Raw genomic sequence first — 26,982 nt, 5'->3', positions numbered from 1 at the left:
TACCTAATGCTACTGAGCCATACCCTTAAAAGAAATTAAAATGTTAAAGTCTGTGTTGTGTATATTTTAACAAATAAATAATTTGGAGTAAACAAAACCACCAGCAGGAATCAAGAAAAAAAAAAAAAGAACCATATTATGCCAAAATGTAGAAAAGTATGAGCTAAGGAAAGGAAGAGAAAATTCTGATGTAACAGGTCACACTACTCTATGTCTAACCCCTTAAAGCAATATAGAGAGAAGGAAGGTAAATCAACAAAATCCTGAGGACTCTCAGTAATATCCTCCTAAGGAGACAGAGGTTGACAGTGGATGAGATGGTTTCCAAAGGAGAAGTAAAGGGAAAAACCAGCCCTCTTAAGTGAAGTCAGGTTCACCACCTTCCAAGGTCCTTTACTGAGTTGAGAGAATGAATCAAGTGCTACCTAGATGAGGTGAAGCAAACAGTCTCAAGAATAATTTACCCACATTGCATCAGAGCAAATTGAAGATCTACCAGTGCTGCACACTTTAGTGATGAACCAGAGAAAAAGAGGAGGAGGAGGAATAGAAGGAGGAGAAGATGTGAAGGAGGAAAGGGGTAAAGAAGAAAGTAGAATAGGGGAGGGAAGGGGACAGGAAAAGGCAGAATAGGAAGGCACTGATAGCATTTAAGAGATATAAAGAATCCAGTCATACAAAACATATCCCAAGATAAGGTAAAATTTCCTCTGTATTTTGCATCAAAAGACTTTAATGAATTAATAGATTCAACAGACAAGATCTCAAAGCCTCAATAACTGAATGACAACATGAAAAGGCAGATCACAGAGATAAAGAAATAAATTGAAAGCCATGTCCCTTTATCATTCTAGGCTCCAAGACAGGTTGACAAAATTTAACTGTGTTGGAAGGGGGGAGGCATCTGTCAATAAGGTCAATCAGTATGAATTTTTCCTTTCAACTGTGCAAACTGAGAGGAGCTATGTAGGCTTGATCAATGACATCACAAAATTACCAAACCAAGTAAATGGAGAGCCATATATCATTTACCCAACTCCACCTCTTACAAGCTGTGTGACTTTATTTTTTTTAATTTTTATAAATTTATTTATTTATTTATTTATGGCTGCATTGGGTCTTCATTGCTGTGCATGGGCTTTCTCTAGTTGCGGTGAGCGGGGGCTACTCTTCATTGCAGTGCGCGGGCTTCTCACTGCGGTGGTTTCCCGTTGCAGAGCACGGGCTCTAGGCACATGGGCTTCAGTAGTTGTGGCTCGTGGGCTGTAGAGCACAGGCTCAGTAGTTGTGGCACATAAGCTTAGTTGCTCCGTGACATGTGGGATCTTCCCGGACCAGGGCTCGAACCCATGTCCCCTGCATTGGCAAGCAGATTCTTAACCACTGCACCACCAGGGAAGCCCAAGCTGTGTGAGTTTAATCATATCAATTTAAACTGTAAAAGTAATTTAACATTACCTATTTCAACTTGGTTGTTGTGAATATTAAATGAGATGATATTTGTAACATGCTGAGTACAACTATAGTAGCTCACTGAGTGGGAGCTATTATTATTTGTCTTTGGGGAGAGTAAAAAAAAAAATCACTGAAATTGTAAATGAGAATAAAGCATGATGTTTCAGAGTCCCCCTGCTTTAGGGTTGTTCATAGGATCCTATTTTTGTGGATCCTAAAAATCCATCATCACCACCCCACCCCCTGCCAGAGGATTCTGGGAAGATGGTAGAGTGGGATGCACTAGGAATCTCTCTCCCCACTTGGACAACAATTGCACTGGAAGAATCTATCTGATGTAATTGTTTGGGAACTCTGGAGTCTATTGAAGGCTTGCAACTTCCGGAGGAAGACTTGGGTAGTAAATTGCGGTTAATTTCAGCCCTTAGCACAGTAGAAGCTACCCACCCCGCCCCCCCAGCCTCAGGGCAGGCAGTTATGCATGTGTTCCTGGGGCAGTTGCACACAGCTTGCAGGAGCCAGTGTGGGCAAAAAGGACCTTGTCCTCCAAATACTGGGGATCTGTGCTCTGTTTGCTGATTGCAGCTTCTTATCACAGAGGTGCAGACAAAAAGGAGGGTGGCCATTCTTGCTGCACCTCTTTCAGTGTTGCAAGTCCACTCCCCACTGGCTGAAATGACTTCCAGGGAATTTAAAGGTCTGGGCCCTTCCCCCTTATCTACCCCTTCATTTGTCTCTTTTTTCCCTTTTGGGAACGAGACATTAAAGACTAGGACATTTGAGGTGTTATCAAAAAGACAAGAGGTAACAAGTGTTGGTGAAGATGTGGAGAAAAGAGAACACTGTTGGTGGGAATGTAAATTGGTGCAGCCACTGTGGAAAACAGTGTGAAGACTCCACAAAAATTAAAAATAAAACTACCATATGATCCAGTGATTCAACTTTTGGGTATATATCCAAAGGAAATGAAATCACTATCTCAAAGAGATATCTGCATCCCCATTTTCATTGCAGCATTATTCAGAATAATCAAGACAGAAAAACAACCTAAGTGTTCACCAACAGATGAATGGATAAAGAAAATGTGGTATATATACACAATAGAATATTATTTGGCCATTAAAAAGAAGGAAACCCTGCCATTTGCAACAATGGATGAAACAGAGGGCATTATGCTAAGTGAAATAAGTCAGAGAAAGACAAATACTGTATGACCTCACTTATATGTAGAATCTATAAAAAAGTCAAACTAATAGAAATTGAGAGCAGAATGGTGGTTGCCGGGGTGTGGTGGCAGGGGAATGGGGAGGGGGTAATTGGTAAAGGTGGTTGAAGGGGACAAATTTCCAATTATAAGATGAATAAGTTCTGAGGATACAACATACAGTACAGTGACATAGTTAACAATACTATACATATATTTGAAAGTTGCTAGGAGGGTAAGTCTAAAAAGTTCTCATCACACAAAAAAATTATAACTATGTAAGATGACTGATGTGTTAACTAACCTTATTGTGATAATCGTTTTGCAATATATACATATATCAAATCATTATACTGTACATCTTAAACTTACACAATATTATGTCAATTATATTTCAGTAAAGCTGGGGAGAAAGACTAGGACATTCAAAAGCAACTGCATACACAAGGAAAATTTAGAAACTGACCACATACACTTGGGGAAAGGTACAGCCTCAGGAAAGACCTAAGAAGATCTCGAGTTTACATCTCAGGCTAATCCTTGGCACAGAGACAGCCCACAACAATAAAAAAACAAAAACATTAACAACAAAAAAGCAAACCCTGGGGAAGGGGGAGAATCTGATTTCCATATCTACTATATTATTAGATTCAAATGTCCAGTATTCAACAAAAAATCACAAGGCATACAAAGAAACAGAAAATATAGCCCATTCAAAGGAAAAACTTAAATCAACAGAAATGTTCCATCTTAAAGATGTTCAAAAAACTAAAGGAAGATGTGGAAAAAGTCAAGAAAATAATATATGAACAAAATGGAAATATCAACAAAGAGATAGAAAAACTAAAAGAACCAAAGAGAAATCCTACAGATGAAAAAGCACAATAATTGAAATTAAAAATTTGCTAGAGGGATTGAAAGGTAGAAGAAAGAATCAGTTAATTTGAAAACAGGACAATGAAAATTAGCGAGTCTGAGGAACAGAAAGAAAAACCACTGAAGCAAAGTGAATAATGGTTTGTAACTGTATTTGTGTTTTCTATATGATTTAAGAGACTAATACATTTAAAGAAAAAAATGATTAATATGAAAGCTAGTATTACTTACTGTTAACTTGGGTTTGTAACTCCAAATCTCGTTTTCTACATAATTTAGGAGACTGATGCATTTAAAAGAATTACTAATTTATGTTTGGAGGCACACAATGTATAATGATGTAATTTTGTGACATCAACAGCTGAAACAACAGTAGTTGGAGACTTCAATACCCCACTCACAATTATGGACAGAACACCGGACAGAAGACAGGTAAGGACATCAAGTACTTAAACAGTGCAGTAAACCAACTGGATATAATAGACATACACAGAACATTCCACCCAACAACAGTACATACACTTCTCAAGGGCATATGGAACAATTTCCAGGACAGACCATATGTTATGCCACAAATTAAGTTTCAATAGACTTAAAAAGATAAATATCACACAAAGTATCTCCTCTGATCACAAGGAGATGAAGTTAAAAATTAATAACAAAGAAAACTGGAAAATTCACAAAATTCTGGAAACTAAACAACACTCATTTAAACTAGCAACCTACCAAAGAAGAAATCACAAGGGAAATTGTAAAATACCTACAGACAAATGAAAATGAAAATACAACATACTGAAACTTATGGGATGAAGTGAAAGCGGTGCTAAGGGGGAGATTTATTACTCTAAATATTTACATTAAAAATAAGGAAGAAATGAGTGAAGGGAGCCAAAAAGCATGAACTTCCAACTATAAAATAAATAAGCCATGGAGATGTACAGGAATACCTAGGAGATACTGCAAGTTTGTTTCTAGGCCAACACAATAAAGCAAATATTGCAATAAAGCAAGTCACATGAATTTTTTGGTTTCCCAGTGTATATAAAAGTTACGGTTAGGGCTTCCTTCGTGGTGCAGTGGTTAAGAATCCGCCTGCCAAGGCAGGGGACATGGGTTCGAGCCCTGGTCCGGGAAGATCCCACATGCCGCGGAGCAACTAAGTCCGTGCACCACAACTACTGAGCCTGTGCTCTAGAGCCCGCGAGCCACAACTACTGAAGCACGCGTGCCTAGAGCCTGTGCTCCGCAACAAGAGAAGCCACCGCAATGAGAAGCCCGTGCACCACAACGGAGAGTAGCCCCTGCTCACCGCAACTAGAGAAAAAGCCCATGCCCAGCAACGAAGACCCAACACAGCCAAAAATAAATAAATAATAAATAAATTTATTTTTAAAAAAGTTACGTTTACACTAGACTGTAGTCTATTAAGGGTGGAATAGTATTATGCCTTTAAAACAATGTATATAGCTTAATTTAAAAATACTTTATCACTGAAAAATGCTAACCATCATCTGAAAATGGATGGTTGCTACAAACTTTCAATTTGTTAAAAAAAAAAAACAATATCTGCAAAGTGCAATAAAGCTAAGCACAATAAAATTACATATACCTGTAATGTACAGCATGGTTACTATAGTTAATAATACTGTATTACATATGTGAAAGTTGCTCAGAGAGTTGATCTTAAAGTTCTCATGACAAGAAAAAAAAATTCGTAACTATGTATGGTGATGGATGTTAACTAGACTTATTGTGGTAATCATTTTGCAATGTCTACAAATATAAAATCATTATGTTGTATACCTAAAACTAATATAACGTTATATGTCAATTATACCTCAATTAAAATTGTTAAAACAAAAACCAAGAAATTTCTCAAATCAACAATTTAACTTTAAAACTTAAGGAACTAGAAAAAGAAGAACAAAGTAAACCAAAAGCTAGCAAGGAAAAAAGGAAATAATAAAGATTAGAGCAGAGATAAATGGAATAGAGAGTCGAAAAACATGAAAGAAAATCAATAAAATCAGAAGTTGATTCTTTGAAAAGGTCAATAAACCTTTACCTAGATGAACTGAGACAAAAAGAAAGATGACTCAAATTACTAAAATCAGAAGTGAAAGTGAGAACAGTACTGCTACTTCTACAGAAGTAGAAAGGATTATAAGAGAGTATTATAAACAACTGTACACCGGCAAATTGGATAAGCTAAATAAAATGGAAAAATTCCTAGGAAAATAAAACTACAAGACTAAGTAAATCATGAAGAAATAGAAAATCTGAATAGACCTAAAACTAGTAAGGAGATTGAATTAGTAATAAAAAATCTCTCCCTGGACCTGATGGCTTCACTGGTGAATTCAACAAAACATTTAAAGAAGAGCTAATACTGATCCTTCTCAAACTTTTCCAAAAAATTGAAAAGGAGGGAACATTTCCCAACTCATTTCATGAGGCCAGTATTATCCTGATACCAAAGCCAAACAAAAACACTATCAAAAAAGAAAAAAGAAAACTGTAGACCAATATTCTTGATGAGTAATGATGCAAAAATCCTCAACAAAATACTAGCACACAGAATTCAGCAGCACATTAAAAGGATTATTCACCATGACTAAGTAGGGTTTATTCCTGGAATGCAAGGAACATTGAATGCAAACAACATATGAAAACTGATCAATGTAATATACCACATTAACAGAATGAAAGAAAAGAACCCACAACATCATCTTAACTGATACAAAAGAGCATTTGACAAAATTCAACATACGTTCATGATAAAACACTCAACAGACTAGAAATAGAAAAAGACTGTGGGGGGGTGAGTGGGATAAATTGGGAGATTGGGATTGAGATATATAAACTATTGATACTATGTATAAAATAGATAACTAATGAGAACCTACTGTATAGCACAGGGAACTCTACTCAGTGCTCTATGGTGACCTAAATGAGAAGGAAATCCAAAAAAAAAAGGGGGTATATGTATATGTATAGCTGATTCACTTTGCTGTACAGTGTAAACTAACACAATATTGTAAAGCAACTATACTCCAATAAAAATTATAAAAAAAGAAGAAAACTACCTAAACATAATGAAAGCCATATATGAGAAACCCACAGTGAACATTATACTCAAGGGTGAAAGACTTAAAGCTTTTCCTCTAAGATCAGGAACAAGGCAAGGAAGCCCACTCTCACCACTTCTATTCAATATAGTACTGGAAGTTCTAGCCAGAGCCATTAAGCAAGAGAAAGAAGTTAAAAGCATCAGAATTGAAAAGGAAGTAGTAAAATCATCTCTGTTCACAGATGATGTGATCTTATATGTAGAAATCCCTAAAGCTTCTACCAAAAAAAAAAAAAAAAAAGACCTATTAGAACTAATAATGGAATTCAGCAACGTAGCAGGATATAAAATCATCACTCAAAAATCAGTTGCATTTCTGTACACATGAATAATTAGAAGACAAAATTAGGAAAACAATTCCATTTACAATAGCATCAAAAAACTACTTAAGAAATAACCGAATTAGTTAAGGGTAATCCACAGAATGGGAGAAAATATTTGCAAATCATATATCTGACAAGGGATTAACATGCAGAATAAATAGAAAACTCCTAAAACTCAACAATAAAAACAAGCAATCTGATTAACAAACAGGTAAAGGACTTGAAAAGACATTTCTCCAAAGAAGATATAAAAATGGCCAATAAGGACATAAAAAGATGCTCAACATCACTAATAATTAGGGAAATGCAATCAAAACTATAATGAAAAACCACTTCACATCCATTAGGATGATTACTATCAAAAGACCAGAAAATAACAAGGGTTGGCAATGATGTGGAGAAACTGGAACTCTTTTGCACTGGGGGTCAGAATGTAAAATGGTACAGTGCTGTGTAAAACAGTATTGCAGTTCCTCAAAAAATTAAAAATAGAATTATCATATGATCCAGCGATCCCACTTCTGAGTATATACCCAAAAGAAATAAAAGCAGGTCTCAAAGATATATCTGTATAGCCATGTTCATAGCAACACTATTCACAATAGCTAAAACATGGAAGCAACCCAATTGTCCACTGATGTATGAATGGACAAGCAAAATGTCATATATACCATACAACTGAATATTATTCAGCCTTAATGATGAAGAAAACTCTGACATATGCTATTACATGGATGACCCTTGAGGACGTTATGCTAAGTGAAATAATCTAGTCACAAAAGGACAAACACTGTATGATTCCACTTATATGAGGTACCAAAGTAGTCAAAATCATAGAGACAGAAAGTAGAATGGTAGCTGTGAGAGGCTGTGGGGAAGAGAGGAGTGGGGATTTATTTTTTAAAGGGTATAGAGTTTCAAGATGAAAAGAGTTATGGAGACGGATGTTGGAGATGCTTGCAGAATATTTGCATGTATTTAATACCACTGAACTATACACTTAAAAATGGTTAAGATGGTAAATTTTGTTATGTTTATTTTTATTACAGTAAAAAATTTTTTTAAATCCATCACCCCTAATAGGTCTGTGACCTTAGGATTAGTTCATTAATATGGCAGATTTTAAAATAAATCTTCTAATCCCTGGCTCACAGGTAGTGCTTATACCAATAAAAGTGAATTCCTCACCTGCCTTTGTCAAGTAAACCTTTCCACTTCGGGAAACAAAAGTAATATCTGAAGTATAAAAACTATGATAAGTATTCTTTATGATATCATCATCAAAGTCAGCTATAAATTCAAAGGTGTTGCCGCCATCAATTGAAAGCCATACCTAAGGGAATAAAAAGATAATACCTCACTAAAGAGCTGCCATGTAACAGTCATCAGTTACCTAATCTTCCTACATAAGAAAAGTCATGAACCATGACCATGCTCCCACATCCATCACACACACACACACACACACAGATGTACAGACAGACTCCTTACCTACTTGGTCAACCGTCTATTTCCTTCCTAGAGTTTGTGCAAAAGTGTACGTGGTAGTCTTCAGTTTTAAACAGTATGCATTGTGAATGTACCAAAGAACAAAGTTATTCCATCATCTCCCAACTGGGCCTCCTCCTATCAACTGATTCGATACATACTGGATGTATTTGGATATGGAGGAGAGTGTTTATCCATATTAAAATGAGACTTCTGTGCTGAATTCCTTTATTAGTTCTAATCAGGTTTTTTTGTTTCTGTTTTGTTTGTTTTGTAGAATCTTCAGAGTTTTCTACATACAAGATCATATCATCTGTGCATAGAGATAATTTTACTTCTTCCTTTTATATGCAGATACTTTTAAATTTCTTTTTCTTGTCTAATAGCTCTGGTTAGAACTTCCAGTACTATACTGAATAGAAGTGGTGAGAGTGGGCTTCCTTGCCTTGTTTCTGATCCTAGAGGAAAAGCTTTAAGTCTTTCACCATCAAGCATAATGCTCACTGTGGGTTTCTCATATATGGTTTTCATTATGTTTAGGTAGTTTTCTTCTATTTCTAGCCTGTTAAGTGTTTTTATCTTGAACGTATGCTGAATTTTGTCAAATGCTCTTTTGTATCAATTGAGATGATGATGTGATTTTTTTTTCTTTCATTCTGTTAATGTGGTGTATTATTACATTGATCAGTTTCATATGTTGAACCATCTCTGTGTTCTAGGAACAAATCCCACATGGTCACGGTATGTATAATCCTTTTAATGTGCTGTTGAATTCAGTTTCCTAGTATTTGGTTGAGAATTTTTGCATCAGTGTTTTCTAGGGATTTGGTCTCTAGTTTTCCTTTCTTGTAGTATCCTTGTCTGGCTTTGGTATCAGGATAATGGTGGCATCATAGAATGACCTTGGAAGTGTTCCTTCCTCTTCATTTTTTTTGGTATGAGTTTGAGGAGGATTGGTGTTAATTCTTCTTTAAATATAATATTTGGAACAACTCACCAATGAAGCCATCCCGTCTTGGGCTTTTCTTTGTTGGGAGGTTTGATTACTGATTCAATCTCCTAACTAGTTATTGGTCTGTTCAGATTTCCTATGCCTTCACAATTTAAGAATTAGGAGGTTGTATGTTTCTAGGAATTTACCCATTTCTTCTAGGTTATCCAGCTTGTTAGCATACAACTGTTCATAATATTCTCATATCCTCCTTATTTCTGTGGCATCAATTGTAATGTCCCCTCTTTCAATTTTAGTTGTCTTCTTTTTCTTAGTTAATCTAGCTAAGACCCGTCAATAAAGCAGCTCAATTTCATTGCTTTTTTTCCTATTTTTCTATTCTTGATTACATTTATCTCTTCTCTAGTCTTTATTATTTCCTTCCATCTGCTAGCTTTGGTTTGGTGGGTCTTCTTTTTCTAGTTCCTTAAGTCATAAAATTAGGTTGTTAATTTGAGATTTTTCTTTTTAATATGTGTTTATAGCTATAAACTACCCTCTTAGTACTGTTATTGCTGCATCCCGTAAGTTTTTTTTTCACAGATTATTTTTTATTTTTCATTGAAGTATAGTTGATTTACAATATCATGTTAGTTTCAGGTGTACAGCACAGCGATTCAGTTATACATATATATATTCTTCAGATTCTCTTTCCTTATAGGTTATTACAAAACACTGGGTATAGTTCCATGTGCTAGACAGTAAGTCCTTGTTTATCTGTTTTATATATAGTAGTGTATATGCGTTAATCCCAACCTCTTAATTTATCCCTCTCCTCACCCCCTTTTCCCCTTTGGTAACCATAAGTTTGTTTTCTATGTCTGTGAGTCTCTTTCTGTTTTTGAAATAAGTTCACTTGTATCCTTTTTTTTTCAGATTCCACATGTAAGCGATATTATATGATATTTATCTTTCTCTGTCTGGCTTACTTCATCTAGTATGATAATCTCTAGGTTCATCCATGTTACTGCAAATGGCATTATTTCATTATTTTTTATGGCTGAATAGTATTCTATTGTGTATATATACACCACATCTTCTTTATTCATTCATTTACCTGTTGATGGAAATTCAGGTTGCTTCCACGTCTCAGCTATTGTAAATAGTGCTGCAATATGTCTTGTTTTCATTTTAACTTTCTCAAGGTATTTTCTGATTTCCCTCATGACTACCTCTTTGACTCACTGGTTGTTTAAGAATGTGTTAATTTCCACATACTTGTGGATTTTCCAGTTTTCCTTCTATTGACTTCTAGTTTCATTCCACTGTGATTGGAAAATATACTTTGTATAATTTCAATCTTTTTAAATGTGTTGAGACTTGTTTTGTGGCCTCACATATGATCTATCCTAGAGAATGTTCTGTGTGTATTTGAGAAGAATTTATTCTGCAGTTGCTGGGTGCAGTATTCTGATTACATCGGTTAAGTGCAATTGGTCTACAGTGTTGTTCAAGTCTTCTGTTTCCTTATTTATCTTCTGTCTGGTTGTTCTATCCATTATTGAAAGTGGAGTATGAAGTCTCTTATGATTATGTTGCTATCGATTTCTCCCTTCATTCTTTCAAAGTTTGCTTCATATTTATATTTCAAAGTTTGCTCTGATGTTTCATGCATAAATATTTATAATGGTTATATCTTCTTGGTGAATTGACCTTTTATTCTTATATAATGTCTTTGTTTCTTGCAATGATTTCTGACTTAAAGTCTATTTTGTATGATTACAAAATAGTATAGCCATCCCTGATCTTTTGGATACCATTTGCATGAAATATTTTTTCAATCTTTTCATTTTCAGCCCATGTCCTCAGATCTAAAGTGAGTCTCTTGTAGACAGAATATAATTGCATCCTGTTTTTTTTTTTAAATCCATTCAGCTAATTTATGTCTTTTGATTGGGATATTTAGTCTATTTAAATGTAAAATAATTACTGACAGGGAAGGATTTACTACTACCATTTTATTTATTGTTTCATATGTCTTGTAGCTTTTTGTCCCTCCTTTCCTCTCTTACTGTCTTCCTTTGTGTTTTTTGTTTTTTGTTTTGTACTGACATGCTTTGATTTCCTTCTTGTGTTCTTGTGTATATATTCCACATATATATTTTTCTTTGTAGTTACCACTGCAATTACATAAAATATTACATTATATTTTTAATCTGATAACAACTTAACTTCAACTGTATACAAAATCACCTCCTATACAGCTCCGCCCCCACACTTTATGTTATTGATGTCATAAATTACATGCTTTTATATTATATACTTGTTAACATATTTATAGTTTTAAAAATATTTTTCTCATGTAAATCCTATACAGGAATTAAAAGTGAACTTATGCACCAAAATAACATTAATACAAGTTACTGTATTTGTCCATGTTTTTATATTATTGCAAAACTTTTTATTTTCATGTGACTTCATGTTGCTATCTAGCATCCTTTAGTTTTGTCTTGCAGGACTCTCTTCAGCATTTTTTTTGCAGAGCAGGTATAGTTGTAATGAACTCCTTCAGCTTTAGTTTATCTGGGAAAAATCTTAATTTCCCCTTCATTTTTGAATGACAGTTTACCAAATACAGTATTCTTGATTGACAGTTTTTTGGGGTTTTTTTTCCCTTTCAGCACTTTGAATATATCATCCCACTCCCTTCTGGCTTGCACTGCTTCTGCTGAGAAATCCACTGATAATTTTATGAAAGTTCCCTTGTATGTGACAAAGTCACTTTTCTCTTGCTGCTTACAAGATTCTGTCTTTGACTTTTGACAGTTTGATTATAATGTGTCTCAGTGTTGGTCTCTTTGGACTTATTCTGATTGGAATTTCTTTAATGTGTATGTCCATTTTCCCCCTCAAATTTGAGAAGTGTTTGACCATTATTTCTTTAAATAAGCTCTGTGTCCCTTTCTCTTTCTCTCTCTTCACCTTCTGGGACTCCCATAATGCATATGTAGGTCCATTTGATAGTATCTGTAAATTCCTGAGGTTCTCTTCACTTTTCTTCATTCTTTTTTCTTTTTGCTCCTCTGACTTGATGATTTCAAATAACCTCTCTTCAACTTGCTGATTCTTTCTTCTGCTTGATCTTGTCTGTTGTTAAACTTGTCTAGTGAGTTTTTCAGTTCAGTTATTGTATTTTTCAGTTCTGGAATTTCTGTTTGACCTTTTAAAATGATTTCTATCTCTTTTTGATATTCTCATTTTGTCCATGCATTATTTTCCTGATTACTCTTAGTTATCTGTGTTCTTGTCTGACTCATTGAGCACCTTTATGACAGTGGTTTTCAATTCTTTGTCAGGCATCTCATAGATCTGCATTTCTTTAGGGTCATTTTCTGGAGTTTTATTTTGTTCCTTTGATTGGATCATGTATGCCTGTTTCTTTGTATGCCTTCTGATGTTGCTGTTGTTGTTTTGAGACTTGGGCATCAGATAAAGCAACCACATTTCCAGTTTTTATGGACTGGCTTTATGCAGACCTCTACCAATCTGCCTAGTTAGAGATTCTAGGACCTCTGAAATCTTTTCTGAGGATGTGCCTTCTCTGGCTTGTTCTGTGCTTTTAGTTGTCTCAAATTCCCTAAACTGCTTATCCCTGCTTCTTCTCAGAAGCCCATAAGCTCTTGCTGCCGCTGGCATCTGCCTGCAGAACTGCAATTCTAATGTGCTGCAGTGATCATATCTGTTTTCAGCAGTTTCCAAACAACGCTGCCAGTTCCATCAGTGCTTTCAGTCAAGTGAGACAGATTCCAGTCTGTCAGGCAGCCCCTGGTCTTGCCAGAACATTGGATGCACTGTTAGCTCTTTCGTTTCTGTCCTGAGGGAGGATCCTTGGTGTGGGAAGTTTCCTTCAAGTTGTGCTGCACTAAGTCAAATAGGAGGAGAGGCATGGATGCATGTGCAAAATGTTGCAAGTTTTTCTATCCCTTTTGCTGGAATCCCTTCTTGGTTTTAGCTTGGTTTGAGTGCTGTAGCTTCTCAACAGGCCTGTAGAGTTCTTGCAAAGGTATGCTGGTTTGTATATTGCTATCTTTGTGGTTCTGGGGGAAAGTGAGGGTCTGAAACTTCCTAGCCTGCCATCTTGTCAATATTACTCCCCCTTTTCAGCAGTTTCCAAACAATGCTGCATGTCGCATCAGTGTTCTGAGTTAGGCAAGACAGAAACCAGTCCCTTGAGCAGCCCCCAGACAAGCCAGAATGTTGGACACAAGGCCCACTCTTCTGTCTCTATTCCAAGGGAGGATCCCTGGTGTGGGAGGTTTCTTCCTGGTTGTGCCATGCTAAATTGAATGGGGGCAGGACAGATGGGCACACACTGCAAATTTTCCCACCCCTTTGTTAGAATTCTTTTTTGGTTTTATGTTGGTCTGAGTGCTGTAGCTTCTCAACTGGTCTCTAAAGTTCTTGTAAAGGTACTCTGATCTGTATATTGTTGCTAACTCAGTGCCTCTGTGGAAGAGCAATGGTCTGAAGCTTCTTAGTCTGCCATCTTGCTGATCCAGAATTATTCTTTTTAATGAAGGTGAAGTTCTCTTTTTCTTTTATGGTTATTGTTTTTTTAGTCTTGTTTTAAAATGCTTTCCCACACTGAGTTCAGAAAGATATTCATTTTTTTCCCTCTAAAAGTTTTGATATTTAAATTAGTAATCTGTCAGGACTTGAGCCTGATGTATGTTGCAATGTGGGGATATATTTCAACAGTTTCCATATGTATAACCAAACTTCCCATCCCATTTTGAGCAGTCTCTTATTTCCCCCTGTGATGTCACTTTGGCCTCTATCAATATTCTAGATTTGCATGGGTCTACTTGTGGGCTATTTTATCCCATTGGTCAATTTGTCTATTCCTGGGCCAAAACTGCATTACCAAAATTATTACAACTTTTAAAATATGTTAATATCTGGTAATACAAGTCCCTCCCCCTTATTCTTTTTTTTTTTAATACAAGGTATTAATTTAATATTAAATATTTTTCAGATCACATGAACTTGAAATCCATTTAGCTTAGTTTCTCTTATATTTAGAAATATTTAATTTGTTAGTGCTTACTTTTTTTTTTTCACACACACTGTATTTTATTTTTACAAGAGATAAATAGACTGACACCAAGCATTGTACATGGATGACCACAACAAAAGCAACAATGATTGCAATTACCAAACATGAAACATACTCATACTATGTCATAATATTGACATTCAGTCCAGTAATCCTCCACTGTAACAGCTCCTTTACTTTGCAGTGAAAATTGATTTGTATATTCTTTGCCTCTGAGTCCTTGTGGGATTTTTTTTTTAAATTCAGACAGAAAGTCACAAAAATTATACTCATCCTCATCAGTTCACTCAGTCCCATGTAATTAATTTTTTTTTTCATCTTGATCTTTTGTTAGCACTTTTATGAGTTCATCAGTTTTTCATTAGAGTTTTGAAAATGCTTATTCATTCAGTTCAGCAGTACAGTCAGTTACCAGAAACCTGTACTTGTCAGAGTCTTTTCCATGAATTTCTTGAAGATGAAACCCTTTTATAGGAACATATTTGCAAAATCATCAGAGTACACCCAGAACTGTCTGTAAATGACAAAAGACTTAAAAATGACCATGGTTAAAGATTTGATGAAAGTTCATAATAATGCAATTGACAAGAAAATTAGTTATTTCTGAGATATACATTTTAAAGTAATAACTAGGATTATTACTTATAACATTATACCAGAACATATAAGATTTTTAGACGTTTCCTGTAATGTCTGAAACATTTATATTAACATATTTCCATACATATTTCCATACAAATACAAATATAAGATTTTTAGAAATTTCATGTAATGTCTGAAACATTTATATTAACATATTTCCATACATATTTCCATACAAATACAAATATAAGATTTTTAGAAAATTCATGTAATATCTGAAACATTTATATTAACATATTTCCATACAAATAACCCAATGAAAGTTTAGTATTAGTTGTTTTGTTTGTTTTTTTATACTGCAGGTTCTTATTAGGCATCAGTTTTATACACATCAGTGTATACATGTCAATCCCAATCGCCCAATTCAGCACACCACCATCCCCACCTCACCGCAGTTTTCCCCCCTTGGTGTCCATATGTCCATTCTCTACATCTGTGTCTCAACTTCTGCCCTGCAAACTGGGTCATCTGTACCATTTTTCTAGGTTCCACATATATGCATTAATATACGATATTTGTTTTTCTCTTTCTGACTTACTTCACTCTGTATGACAGTCTCTAGATCCATCCACGTCTCAACAAATGACTCAATTTCGTTCCTTTTTAGGGCTGAGTAATATTCCATTGTATATATGTACCACAACTTCTTTATCCATTCGTCTGTTGATGGGCATTTAGGTTGCTTCCATGACCTGGCTATTGTAAATAGTGCTGCAATGAACATTCGGGTGCATGTGTCTTTTTGAATTACGGTTTTCTCTGGGTATATGCCCAGTAGTGGGATTGCTGGGTCATATGGTAATTCTATTTTTAGTTTTTTAAGGAACCTCCATATTGTTCTCCATAGTGGCTGTATCAATTTACATTCCCACCAACAGTGCAAGAGGGTTCCCTTTTCTCCACACCCTCTCCAGCATTTGTTGTTTGTAGATTTTCTGATGATGCCCATTCTAACAGGAGTGAGGTGATACCTCATTGTAGTTTTGATTTGCATTTCTCTAATGATTAGTGATGTTGAGCATCTTTTCATGTGCTTCGTGGCCGTCTGTATGTCTTCTTTGGAGAAATGTCTATTTAGGTCTTCTGCCCATTTTTGGATTGGGGTGTTTGTTTCTTTGATATTGAGCTGAATGAGCTGTTTATATATTTTGGAGATTAATCCTTTGTCCGTTGATTCATTTGCAAATATTTTCTCCCATTCTGAGGGTTGTCTTTTCGTCTTGTTTATGGTTTCCTTTGCTGTGCAAAAGCTTTGAAGTTTCATTAGGTCCCACTTGTTTATTTTTGTTTTTATTTCCATTACTCTAGGAGGTGGATCAAAAAAGATCTTGCTGTGATTTATGTCAAAGAGTGTTCTTCCTATGTTTTCCTCTAAGAGTTTTATAGTGTCCAGTCTTATATTTAGGTCTCTAATCCATTTTGAGTTTATTTTTGTGTATGGTGTTAGGGAGTATTCTAATTTCATTCTTTTACATGTAGCTGTCCAGTTTTCCCAGCACCACTTATTGAAGAGACTGTCTTTTCTCCATTGTATATCTTTGCCTCCTTTGTCATAGATTAGTTGACCATAGGTGCGTGGGTTAATCTCTGGGCTTTCTATCTTGTTCCATTGATCTATGTTTCTGTTTTTGTGCCAGTACCATATTGTCTTGATTACTGTAGCTTTGTAGTATAGTCTGAAGTCAGGGAGTCTGATTCCTCCAGCTCCATTTTTTTGCCTCAAGACTGCTTTGTCTAATCGGGGTCTTTTGTGTCTCCATACAAATTTTAAGATGATTTGTTCTAGCTCCGTAAAAAATGCCATTGGTAATTTGATAGGGATTGCATTGAATCTGTAGATTGCTTTGGGTAGTATACTCATTTTCACAATGTTGATTCTTCCAATCCAAGAACATGGTATATCTCTCCATCTGTTGGTATCGTCTTTAATTTCTTTCATCAGTGTCTTATAGTTTTCTGCATACAGGTCTTTTGTCTCCCTAGGTAGGTTTATTCCTAGGTATTTTATTCTTTTTGTTGCAATGGTAAATGGGAGTGTTTCCATAATTTCTCTTTCAGATTTTTTATCATTAGTGTATAGGAATGCAAGAGATTTCTGTGCATTAATTTTGTAACCTGCAACTTTACCATATTCATTAATTAGCTCTAGCAGTTTTCTGGTGGCAGTTTTAGGATTCTCTATGTATAGTATCATGTCATCCGCAAACAGTGACAGTTTTACTTCTTCTTTTCCAATTTGTATTCCTTTTATTTCTTTTTCTTCTCTGATTGCCGTGGCTAGGACTTCCAGAACTATGTTGAATAATAGTGGTGAGAGTGGACATCCTTGTCTCGTTCCTGATCTTAAAGGAAATGCTTTCAGTTTTTCACCATTGAGAATGATGTTTGCTGTGGGTTTGTCATATATGGCCTTTATTATGTTGAGGTAGGTTCCCTCTATGCCCACTTTCTGGAGAGTTTTTATCAGAAATGGGTGTTGAATTTTGTCAAAAGCTTTTTCTGCATCTATTGAGATGATCATATGGTTTTTCTTCTTCAATTTGTTAATATGGTGTATCACATTGATTGATTTGCGTATATTGAAGAATCCTTGCATCCCTGGGATAAATCCCACTTGATCGTGGTGTATGATCCTTTTAATGTGTTGTTGGATTCTGTTTGCTAGTATTTTGTTGAGGATTTTTGCATCTATATTCATCAGTGATATTGGTCTGTAATTTTCTTTTTTTGTAGTGTCTTTGTCTGGTTTTGGTATCAGGGTGATGGTGGCCTCATAGAATGAGTTTAGGAGTGTTCCTTCCTCTGCAATTTTTTGGAAGAGTTTGAGAAGGATGGGTGTTAGCTCTTCTCTAAATGTTTGATAGAATTCACCTGTGAAGCCATCTGGCCCTGGACTTTTGTTTGTTGGAAGATTTTTAATCACAGTTTCAATTTCATTACTTGTGATTGGTCTGTTCATATTTTCTGTTTCTTCCTGATTCAGTCTTGGAAGGTTATACCTTTCTAAGAATTTGTCCATTTCTTCCAAGTTGTCCATTTTATTGGCATAAAGTTGCTTGTAGTAGTCTCTTAGGATGTTTTGTATTTCTGCGGTGTCTGTTGTAACTTCTCCTTTTTCATTTCTGATTTTATTGATTTGAGTCCTCTCCCTCTTTTTCTTGATGAGTCTGGCTAATGGCTTATCAATTTTGTTTATCTTCTCAAAGAACCAACTTTTAGTTTTATTGATCTTTGCTATTGTTTTCTTTGTTTCTATTCCATTTATTTCTGCTCTAATCTTTATGATTTCTTTCCTTCTGCTAACTTTGGGTTTTGTTTGTTCTTCTTTCTCTAGTTTCTTTAGGTGTAAGGTTAGATTGCTTACTTGAGATTTTTCTTGTTTCTTTAGGTAGGCTTGTATAGCTATAAACTTCCCTCTTAGAACCGCTTTTGCTGCATCCCATAGGTTTTGGGTCGTCGTGTTTTCATTGTCATTTGTCTCTAGGTATTTTTTGATTTCCTGTTTGATTTCTTCAGTGATCTCTTGGTTATTTAGTAACGTATTGTTTAGCCTCCATGTGTTTGTCTTTTTTACGGTTTTTTCCCTGTAATTCATTTCTAATCTCATAGCGTTGTGGTCAGAAAAGATGCTTGATATGATTTCAATTTTCTTAAATTTACTGAGGCTTGATTTGTGACCCAAGATGTGATCTATCCTGGAGAATGTTCCGTGCACACTTGAGAAGAACGTGTAATCTGCCGTTTTTGGATGGAATGTCCTATATATATCAATTAAATCTATCTGGTCTATTGTGTCATTTAAAGCTTCTGTTTCCTTATTTATTTTCATTTTGGATGATCTGTCCATTGGTGTAAGTGAGGTGTTAAAGTCCCCCACTATTATTGTGTTACTGTCGATTTCCTCTTTTATAGCTGTTAGCAGTTGCCTTATGTATTGAGGTGCTCCTATGTTGGGTGCGTATATATTTATAATTGTTATATCTTCTTCTTGGATTGATCCCTGGATCATTATGTAGTGTCCTTCCTTGTCTCTTGTAACATTCTTTATTTTAAAGTCTATTTTATCTGATATGAGTATAGCAACTCCAGCTTTCTTTTGATTTCCATTTGCATGGAATATCTTTTTCCATCCCCTCACTTTCAGTCTGTATGTGTCCCTAGGTCTGAAGTGGGTCTCTTGTAGACAGCATATATATGGGTCTTGTTTTTGTATCCATTCAGCCAGTCTATGTCTTTTGGTTGGGGCATTTAATCCATTCACGTTTAAGGTAATTATCGATATGTATGTTCCTATGACCATTTTCTTAATTGTTTTGGGTTTGTTTTTGTAGGTCCTTTTCTTCTCTTGTGTTTCCCGCTTAGAGAAGTTCCTTTAGCATTTGTTGTAGAGCTGGTTTGGTGGTGCTGAATTCTCTTAGCTTTTGCTTGTCTGTAAAGCTTTTGATTTCTCCATCATATCTAAATGAGATCCTTGCTGGGTAGAGTAATCTTGGTTGTAGGTTCTTCCCTTTCATCACTTTAAGTATATCATGCCACTCCCTTCTGGCTTGCAGAGTTTCTGCTGAGAAATCAGCTGTTAACCTTATGGGAGTTCCCTTGTATGTTATTTGTCGTTTTTCCCTTGCTGCTTTCAGTAATTTTTCTTTGTCTTTAATTTTTGCCACTTTGATTACTATGTGTCTCGGCGTGTTTCTCCTTGGGTTTATCCTGTATGGGACTCTCTGTGCTTCCTGGACTTGGGTGGCTATTTCCTTTCCCATGTTAGGGAAGTTTTCGACTATAATCTCTTCAAATATTTTCTCGGGTCCTTTCTCTCTCTCTTCTCCTTCTGGGACCCCTATAATGCGAATGTTGTTGCGTTTAATGTTGTCCCAGAGGTCTCTTAGGCTGTCTTCATTTCTTTTCATTCTTTTTTCTTTAGTCTGTTCCGCAGCAGTGAATTCCACCATTCTGTCTTCCAGGTCACTTATCCGTTCTTCTGCCTCAGTTATTCTGCTATTGATTCCTTCTAGTGTAGTTTTCATTTCAGTTATTGTATTGGTCATCTCTGTTTGTTTGTTCTTTAATTCTTCTAGGTCTTTGTTAATCATTTCTTGCATCTTCTCAATCTTTGCCTCCATTCTTATTCCGAGGTCCTGGATCATCTTCACTATCATTATTCTGAATTCTTTTTCTGGAAGGTTGCCTATCTCCACTTCATTTAGTTGTTTTTCTGGGGTTTTTTCTTGTTCCTTCATCTGGTACATAGCCCTCTGCCTTTTCATCTTCTCTGTCTTTCTGTAACTGTGGTTTTTGGTCCACAGGCTGCAGGATTGTAGTTTTTCTTGCTTCTGTTGTCTGCCCTCTGGTGGTTGAGGCTATCTAAGAGGCTTGATGGGAGGCTCTGGTGGTGGGTAGAGCTGACTGTTGCTGTGGCGGTCAGAGCTCAGTAAAACCTTAATCCACTTGACTGTTGATGGGTGGGGCTGGGTTCCCTCCGTGTTGCTGTGGCGGTCAGAGCTCAGTAAAACCTTAATCCACTTGACTGTTGATGGGTGGGGCTGGGTTCCCTCCCTGTTGGTTGTTTTGCCTGAGGCAACCCAACACTGGAGCCTACCCGTGCTCTTTGGTGGGGTTAATGGCAGACTCTGGGAGGGCTCACGCCAAGGAGAACTTCCCAGGACCTCTGCTGCCAGTGTCCTTATCCCCACGGTGAAACAAAGCCACCACTTGCCTCTGCAGGAGACCCCCCAACACCAGCAGGTACGTCTGGTTCAGTCTCCCCCAGGGTCACTGCTCCTTCCCCTGGGTCCCGATGCACACATTACTTTGTGTGTGCCCTCCAAGAGTGGGGTCTCTGTTTCCCCCAGTCCTGTCACAGTCCTGCAATCAATTCCCACTAGACTTCAAAGTCTGATTCTCTAGGAATTCCTCCTCCCGTTGCCGGACCCCCAGGTTGGGAAGCCTGACGTGGGGCTCAGAACCTTCACTCCAGTGGGTGGACTTCTGTGGTATAAGTGTTCGCCAGTCTGTGAGTCACCCACCCAGCAGTTATGGGATTTGATTTTACTCTGATTGCGCCCCTCCTACCGTCTCACTGTGGCTTCTCCTCTGTCCTTGGACGTGGGGTATCCTCCTTGGTGAAGTCCAGGGTCTTCCTGTGAATGATTGTCCAGCAGCCAGTTGTGATTCTGGTGCTCTCGCAAGAGGGAGTGAGAGCACGTCCTTCTACTCTGCCATCTTGGTTAATCTAAATCCCTCCCCCTTATTCTTCTTCAGAAGTGTCTTGGTTACTCTTGGTCTTTTGTTTTTCCATGTATAATTATTTTTTTTCTTTTTCCTTTACTTAAAAAATTTTTTAATTGAGGTATAATTGACATATACCATATATATTTTAGAGTCAACTTAAACTCCACAACAAATCTTGGGATCTTGATTAGAGTTGTATTAGATCTACAGATTAATTTAAGGAAGAATTGATATTAATAGTCAAGTTTTCTTGTCCACAAGCATGTTTATGCTCATTTCTTTATAAAGTTTTAAATGTCCTTCAGTGAAGTTTATAATTTTCTACATATAGGTCTTAGAAGTCTTAGATTTATTCTTAGGTACTTTATAGTTTTTGTTTGTGTATTTCTGTTTTGTTTTGCTTTGTTTCTGCTATTGTAAATAGTGTCTTAAAAATTATGTTTTCAAATTTATTGTTGATCGTGTGCAGAAATGAAATTGACTTTACCTCCTGCCTAGTTTAACTTTAACTCCCATCTTGTTTTAGTAATTTGTATATATCTTTTAGATTTTCTATATAGACAATCAGATCTTCTGCAAGTAAATAGATTTTGTTCGCTACTTTTTAATATTCATGCCTTTGATTTCTTAATTTTTTTTCTTTGTCTTATTGCATTCCCCTCTGTATACTTTTTCACTTCTTAATAATTTCTTGGTAGAACGCCAAGAAACTGTTGTATTGTGGTTAATACAAACCCCTGCCTTTTCCACAGTTGAATGTGGAAAAGAACATTTGATAATGCTGAACTGGTCACATGTTGAATTCATGAGCACAAAGCTCAAGCAATCATATTGGATTACCTTAGTCAATTCATTCTCCCATCTTCCTAGGCAACTATTTTACTCTGTTCTCTCCTTCCTCAACCCCTCAACATTCCTCCTCCATCCTCACTAGTAAACAATAACTTTGATTTTTGTTGAGAAAATAGAAGATAAATTCCCACACCTTCCATTACCATAGCTACCCACCTGCCTACCAGCTTTTGAACCCGAAAGTCCTTCCTTCCTCCCGTTACTATAGAACAACTGTCTGTGCTCCTAAGGCCAATCTCTCCACTAGTTCATAGACCTCATCTCCTCTCACCTCTTTAGAAATGTCACTCCAGCAATTTCTTTTCTCTCTTTCGTGCATCGTCAGCTTTTCCTCTCTACCAAATAAGTCCCATAAGCACACAACATAATTCCTCCTATCTTTAAAAAAACTCTTCTTTTGACCTTTCTTTCTTCAAACACTGCTACAATTCCGTGCTCCACTTTTCAGCAAAACTTTGCAAAAGATTTGTTTGTATTCACTGTCACTAATTCCTCTCCTCTCATTCTCTCTTCATCAGGCTTTCCACCTCCCTGACCATCAGAGTGACTCTGTTCTTTACTTGATGTATAATCACTCAGCATAGAGCAAGTGAATGATTTACATCTATACTAGAGTGTGAAGTTTCATACACACCTGATTACCATAAGCATACAGAAAATGGCTTCGTGGGTGGAATATCATTCCAACAGGAGAAGAAAATGATGAAGGAAATAAGAAAAGTGGAAATTTTTGTATTAATCTTGGTTTGTTGTTTTTTAGGATCCTCACAGAGACAGTGGTTTTTTTCTAGAAATAGATAAACAAAGCAGAAGCAAATCATAAGAATTTTTCCACCAATAGTACTAGTCTATGTTACAATTTTTAGAGTTTCCTGTTACTTGGATTTGGATTAAGATAGGCACAAAGCCATTAACACAGCATAGAATTGGAAGGATTAGCAACTACTGGTATCTCTTTACTCTGCGTCCCCCCACCATATATGTCCATTTTATAGATGTTGAACATGAAGTAAAGGAGATTAAATAATTTCCCATTTATTATTTAATAATAATAATTTAATTAATAATAATTTAATTATTATTATTAAATAATAAATGTCATGGGGGGATTTATTGTAGAATCATTACTGAACTCTTATGGAAATATGTTAATATAAATGTTTCAGACATTCCAAAAAAAAGAAAAAAAGAATCATTACTGAGCTCAACAGACTCCAAGGCCCATGCTCATAACTATAATGTCAAACTACTTTTTAAAAGTGTGGATGCCTAGGCCACACTCCAATTCTGTCAGATCATGATTTTGAAGGGGATCAGAATATGCACCCCCAAGGCATGCCACTTTGGTATAAAGATTATTTTAAGCTGAAGATATTTGAGATTCAAGAGATGCAGACAAAATCCTTCCATTATCTGACTAAAAGCATCAACTTCTGGGATAAAAGGCTGCCATTAATTCCTCTTCAGAGCAGATCTACTCCCAGAAGGCAGAATGTGAACAAAACCTACCCCAAATCCCTTCCCAGGGGAGTTTTATGGCCCTGAAGGAGCCGGAAAGACCACGCATACCTGTACAAACAAACATCACAAACTTCCTTATCTCCTGTTTGTTCTCCTGTAAACCATTATCTTTTCATTTGTTTTCCCTTAAGTACCTTTCTCGCTCAACCCCTTAAACTATTAAGATGGCATATAACCTCCAAATTTTAACTACCTTTTGAATTATTCATCACTGACTTTCACCCACACGTATGTGCACTGCATGCATAAATAAATTGTTTTCTTTTCTCCTGTTAATCTGTCTTTTGTCAGTTTAATTTGCAGGGCCCCAAAAATTGAACATAAGAGGGTAGAGGAGAATTATTTTTTTTCTCCCCTAAAATCATGAGGGTAGGGCTAGTTCCACTTTTTGTTCATTTAAACTAACCATTTTACAGACACTTAAATTTATATAGACCAAACTCAGCTTACATTCTCCTGAAGAATAAGCAAAGAAGCATTACTACACAAACAGCGCTGTATTTTCCATTTTCATCAAACTGAATGACAATAAGAGGCAAGACATCTATAAAGTATCAAACTATATTGTTAACCATAAATAATTTCACTGTAGCCAATTTTATCACCTTCTACTGTCAAAGATAAAAAGAACTTGGAAATAAGTTTTACAAAGGTAAATTTTCACTACTGTGGTGTCAAGAGCAATCACCTCTGGGCTATAAGGCCTACCTGGTTATGGAAGAGGTAGACTCCAGAACTTTGTTCTTGGTCAACAAGAAATGTTACCACAGTTGAAAGAATAGTTTTCATTCCTTTTGAAATGGGGGGTAAGCAAGGTAACCATTCAAGAAATGGTTCTTTACTATAAAAACAAGAGCTTGCCTACAAAAAGAGAAAGGAAAAGTTAATGCCATTCTTGAACTATAAAAGTCCTAATTAGTTCTTGTAGGCAAATAAACTAATGAACAACACTAATTATGTTGTCATGACTGGCCACAAATAATAGTGATATATCTTTAATGCCTGTGCTTCTCTTCTGGGGGATATGAGTCCAGAAAACACTGCAAAGCATCCCTTTCTGGCATGAATTGTTTTTCTAGAACCACTGTGTGGGTCTAGATTTAACATAATTAGGTAATTACCATTAAATCTAGGTACAGGCACCACTGGGAGCAAAGAGTGATTGTTAAGCTTTTGAGTCTATAGAATTGCCATTTTTTAGATTAATAACAACCTATGAAATCATGAACAATAAAATTTCTTACTTTTTAAAATATTTAATACCATACCTCACTTAGGGTCCTGTTTCTCTCAAAGGTGATAGTAACATAATCAACTATAAAATATAAAGGTACAGAAATTATAAGTAGCATCTATATTTTTAAACGTTTATCACTAATTAAATGATACAATTTAATTGTATCATTTACAATACAATCTTCTTGCACTTACAACAGGGCATGCCTATTGTATCAGATTTAAACTAATTTTCCCCCCAGTTTTAGGCCATTAACTTACACAAAACAAACCTATCTTTATATTTAATTCTGTTTTTATTTTATTTCATTTTATCTAATCTATATATGCTAGCTATGTTGAAAAAAGCTTATTAATAGTTCTTTAACTAAAATTTACCTTCAAAATATTCTCTGTTAGCAAAACATCTTTCATTATACCACAGTTTTCCTTTGATGTAGTCAACCTACATAAATAAACAAAAATGTCATTTAGGCAATATGTAGCCTTAAGATGTAAAAATAGAAAAACTTATAAGAAATTTTAAAAGTTCAATAGTTCAGGAATGTGAGGCAAATAAAAGAAGAAAAACTGTATGCCAGCAAAATAAAAGTTCGTGGAATGAGGACAAGAAACAAGAATATGCTTTTTGAACAACACACAAAAAAGGAATGAAAAGAAATTTCGCATGATTGGCATATGTTAATGGAAGACGCTACTCTCTATGAGCTGTCTTTCCGAGGCTCTCAGGAGCTGCTGATCTTTCATTACAGTTAAAATGGGTCACATGCTTATCTTTTATTCTCCTTCAGCTGCAGCTAGGTTTAAGGAGACTTCCCAGAGGCCTGACAGCAGCAAGAAGCAATAAGAAAAAAAGCCACAAAAATACAGGTTTTGAAAAACTGGTCATATGGGAGAAGCTTCCAAGAAGGTGAGATTATATATGTTGGATATGAATTATATGCAAGAATTTGAGACGGTTTTGTAATAGGTGTCAATGAAAAAATGTTGCCTGCCATATCAGTAAACAAAGGATGTTGCAGCCATCAAGCCACTACAGCCACTCCGATGGTGAGCCTTGAGGGAACTCAGGACGGAGACAAATGAGCTGCCCACTGCCAAGCCCTCAGTCACTGCAGCCACCCCCCAAGGATGCACCCTGAGGAGACTCAGGATGACAAAGCACAGGATACTGGCCCCAGATAGCTGAGGTGCGCATCAAAGGAATGATTTCAGGGAGCCCAGACTCTTGCATCTTCCCATACATAGAAAAAGGACTAAATTCCTTAACTTGAGATATCTGGTTTTCTTTAATTAACAGTCATCTTTGATGTTCCGACTACCTGGTCTTTGTTGCAAAAACTCCTAAATATCCTCCTCCTCCCTTACCTCTTAGGAACAGTCTCTCAGAGCTATCTGAGAGTCTGTGTCCCAGGCTTATGGCCTCAGTTTTGTCCACTGAATAAAACATAACTCAGCTTTTAGGTTGTGTATTTTTTTTTTTAGTCAACATAGGAAGATTCTGACTCTCATATTATTGTTGAGACAAAAGGAAGACCTTCTTACATTTTTAAAGACCAGTAATAAAATCTGCATAATCTGTGCATTAAAATCCTTTAAAATGTTCTAGAATAGATTGTGGTGATGCTTGCACAACTCTGTGAATATACTAAAGGCCATTGAATTGTACACTTTAAGTGGGTGAATTTCATGCTATGTGAATTATATCTTGATAAAACCGCTGAACAAACAAAAAAGCCTTTTAAAATGGAGTGGACAATAATTTATTTGAATTTCAACCTATGGTTTTATATCAAATGAGCCTTTTGAGTTCTCATATAAATCTTCAGTTTTTCAGGATGCCATAATTATCATGATTCTATCTGGGCAATTAGTATAGAATCTTTATCGGGCCCTGATTCCTTTTTTACTCTTTAGATTCCTTCTTTTTTTTTTTTTTTCCTACCTGGAATAAAACTCGTAATAGTCCAGTGAATATCC

The 26,982-nt window shown here is 36.0% G+C and overlaps 1 protein-coding gene across 1 annotated transcript in view; it reads right to left on the bottom strand.

The window, feature by feature from the left end:
* The window catches only part of CATSPERB (cation channel sperm associated auxiliary subunit beta), a 135,234-nt gene that overhangs the window by 57,713 nt on the left and 50,539 nt on the right, over nt 1-26,982 (bottom strand). The window contains exons 11-16 of the mRNA XM_007180882.2: nt 25,381-25,447; nt 25,035-25,081; nt 24,475-24,627; nt 23,957-23,959; nt 22,880-23,032; nt 8,177-8,321 (exon numbers count right to left, since the gene is read on the bottom strand). Coding sequence (XP_007180944.1) covers nt 8,177-8,321; nt 22,880-23,032; nt 23,957-23,959; nt 24,475-24,627; nt 25,035-25,081; nt 25,381-25,447 — 568 coding nt within the window. The remainder of the gene's footprint in view (nt 1-8,176; nt 8,322-22,879; nt 23,033-23,956; nt 23,960-24,474; nt 24,628-25,034; nt 25,082-25,380; nt 25,448-26,982) is intronic.

Source organism: Balaenoptera acutorostrata, chromosome 3 (assembly GCF_949987535.1).
Source record: "Balaenoptera acutorostrata chromosome 3, mBalAcu1.1, whole genome shotgun sequence".
NCBI classification, from domain to species: Eukaryota; Metazoa; Chordata; class Mammalia; order Artiodactyla; family Balaenopteridae; genus Balaenoptera; species Balaenoptera acutorostrata.
This window is presented reverse-complemented; position numbering and strand designations above follow the sequence as displayed.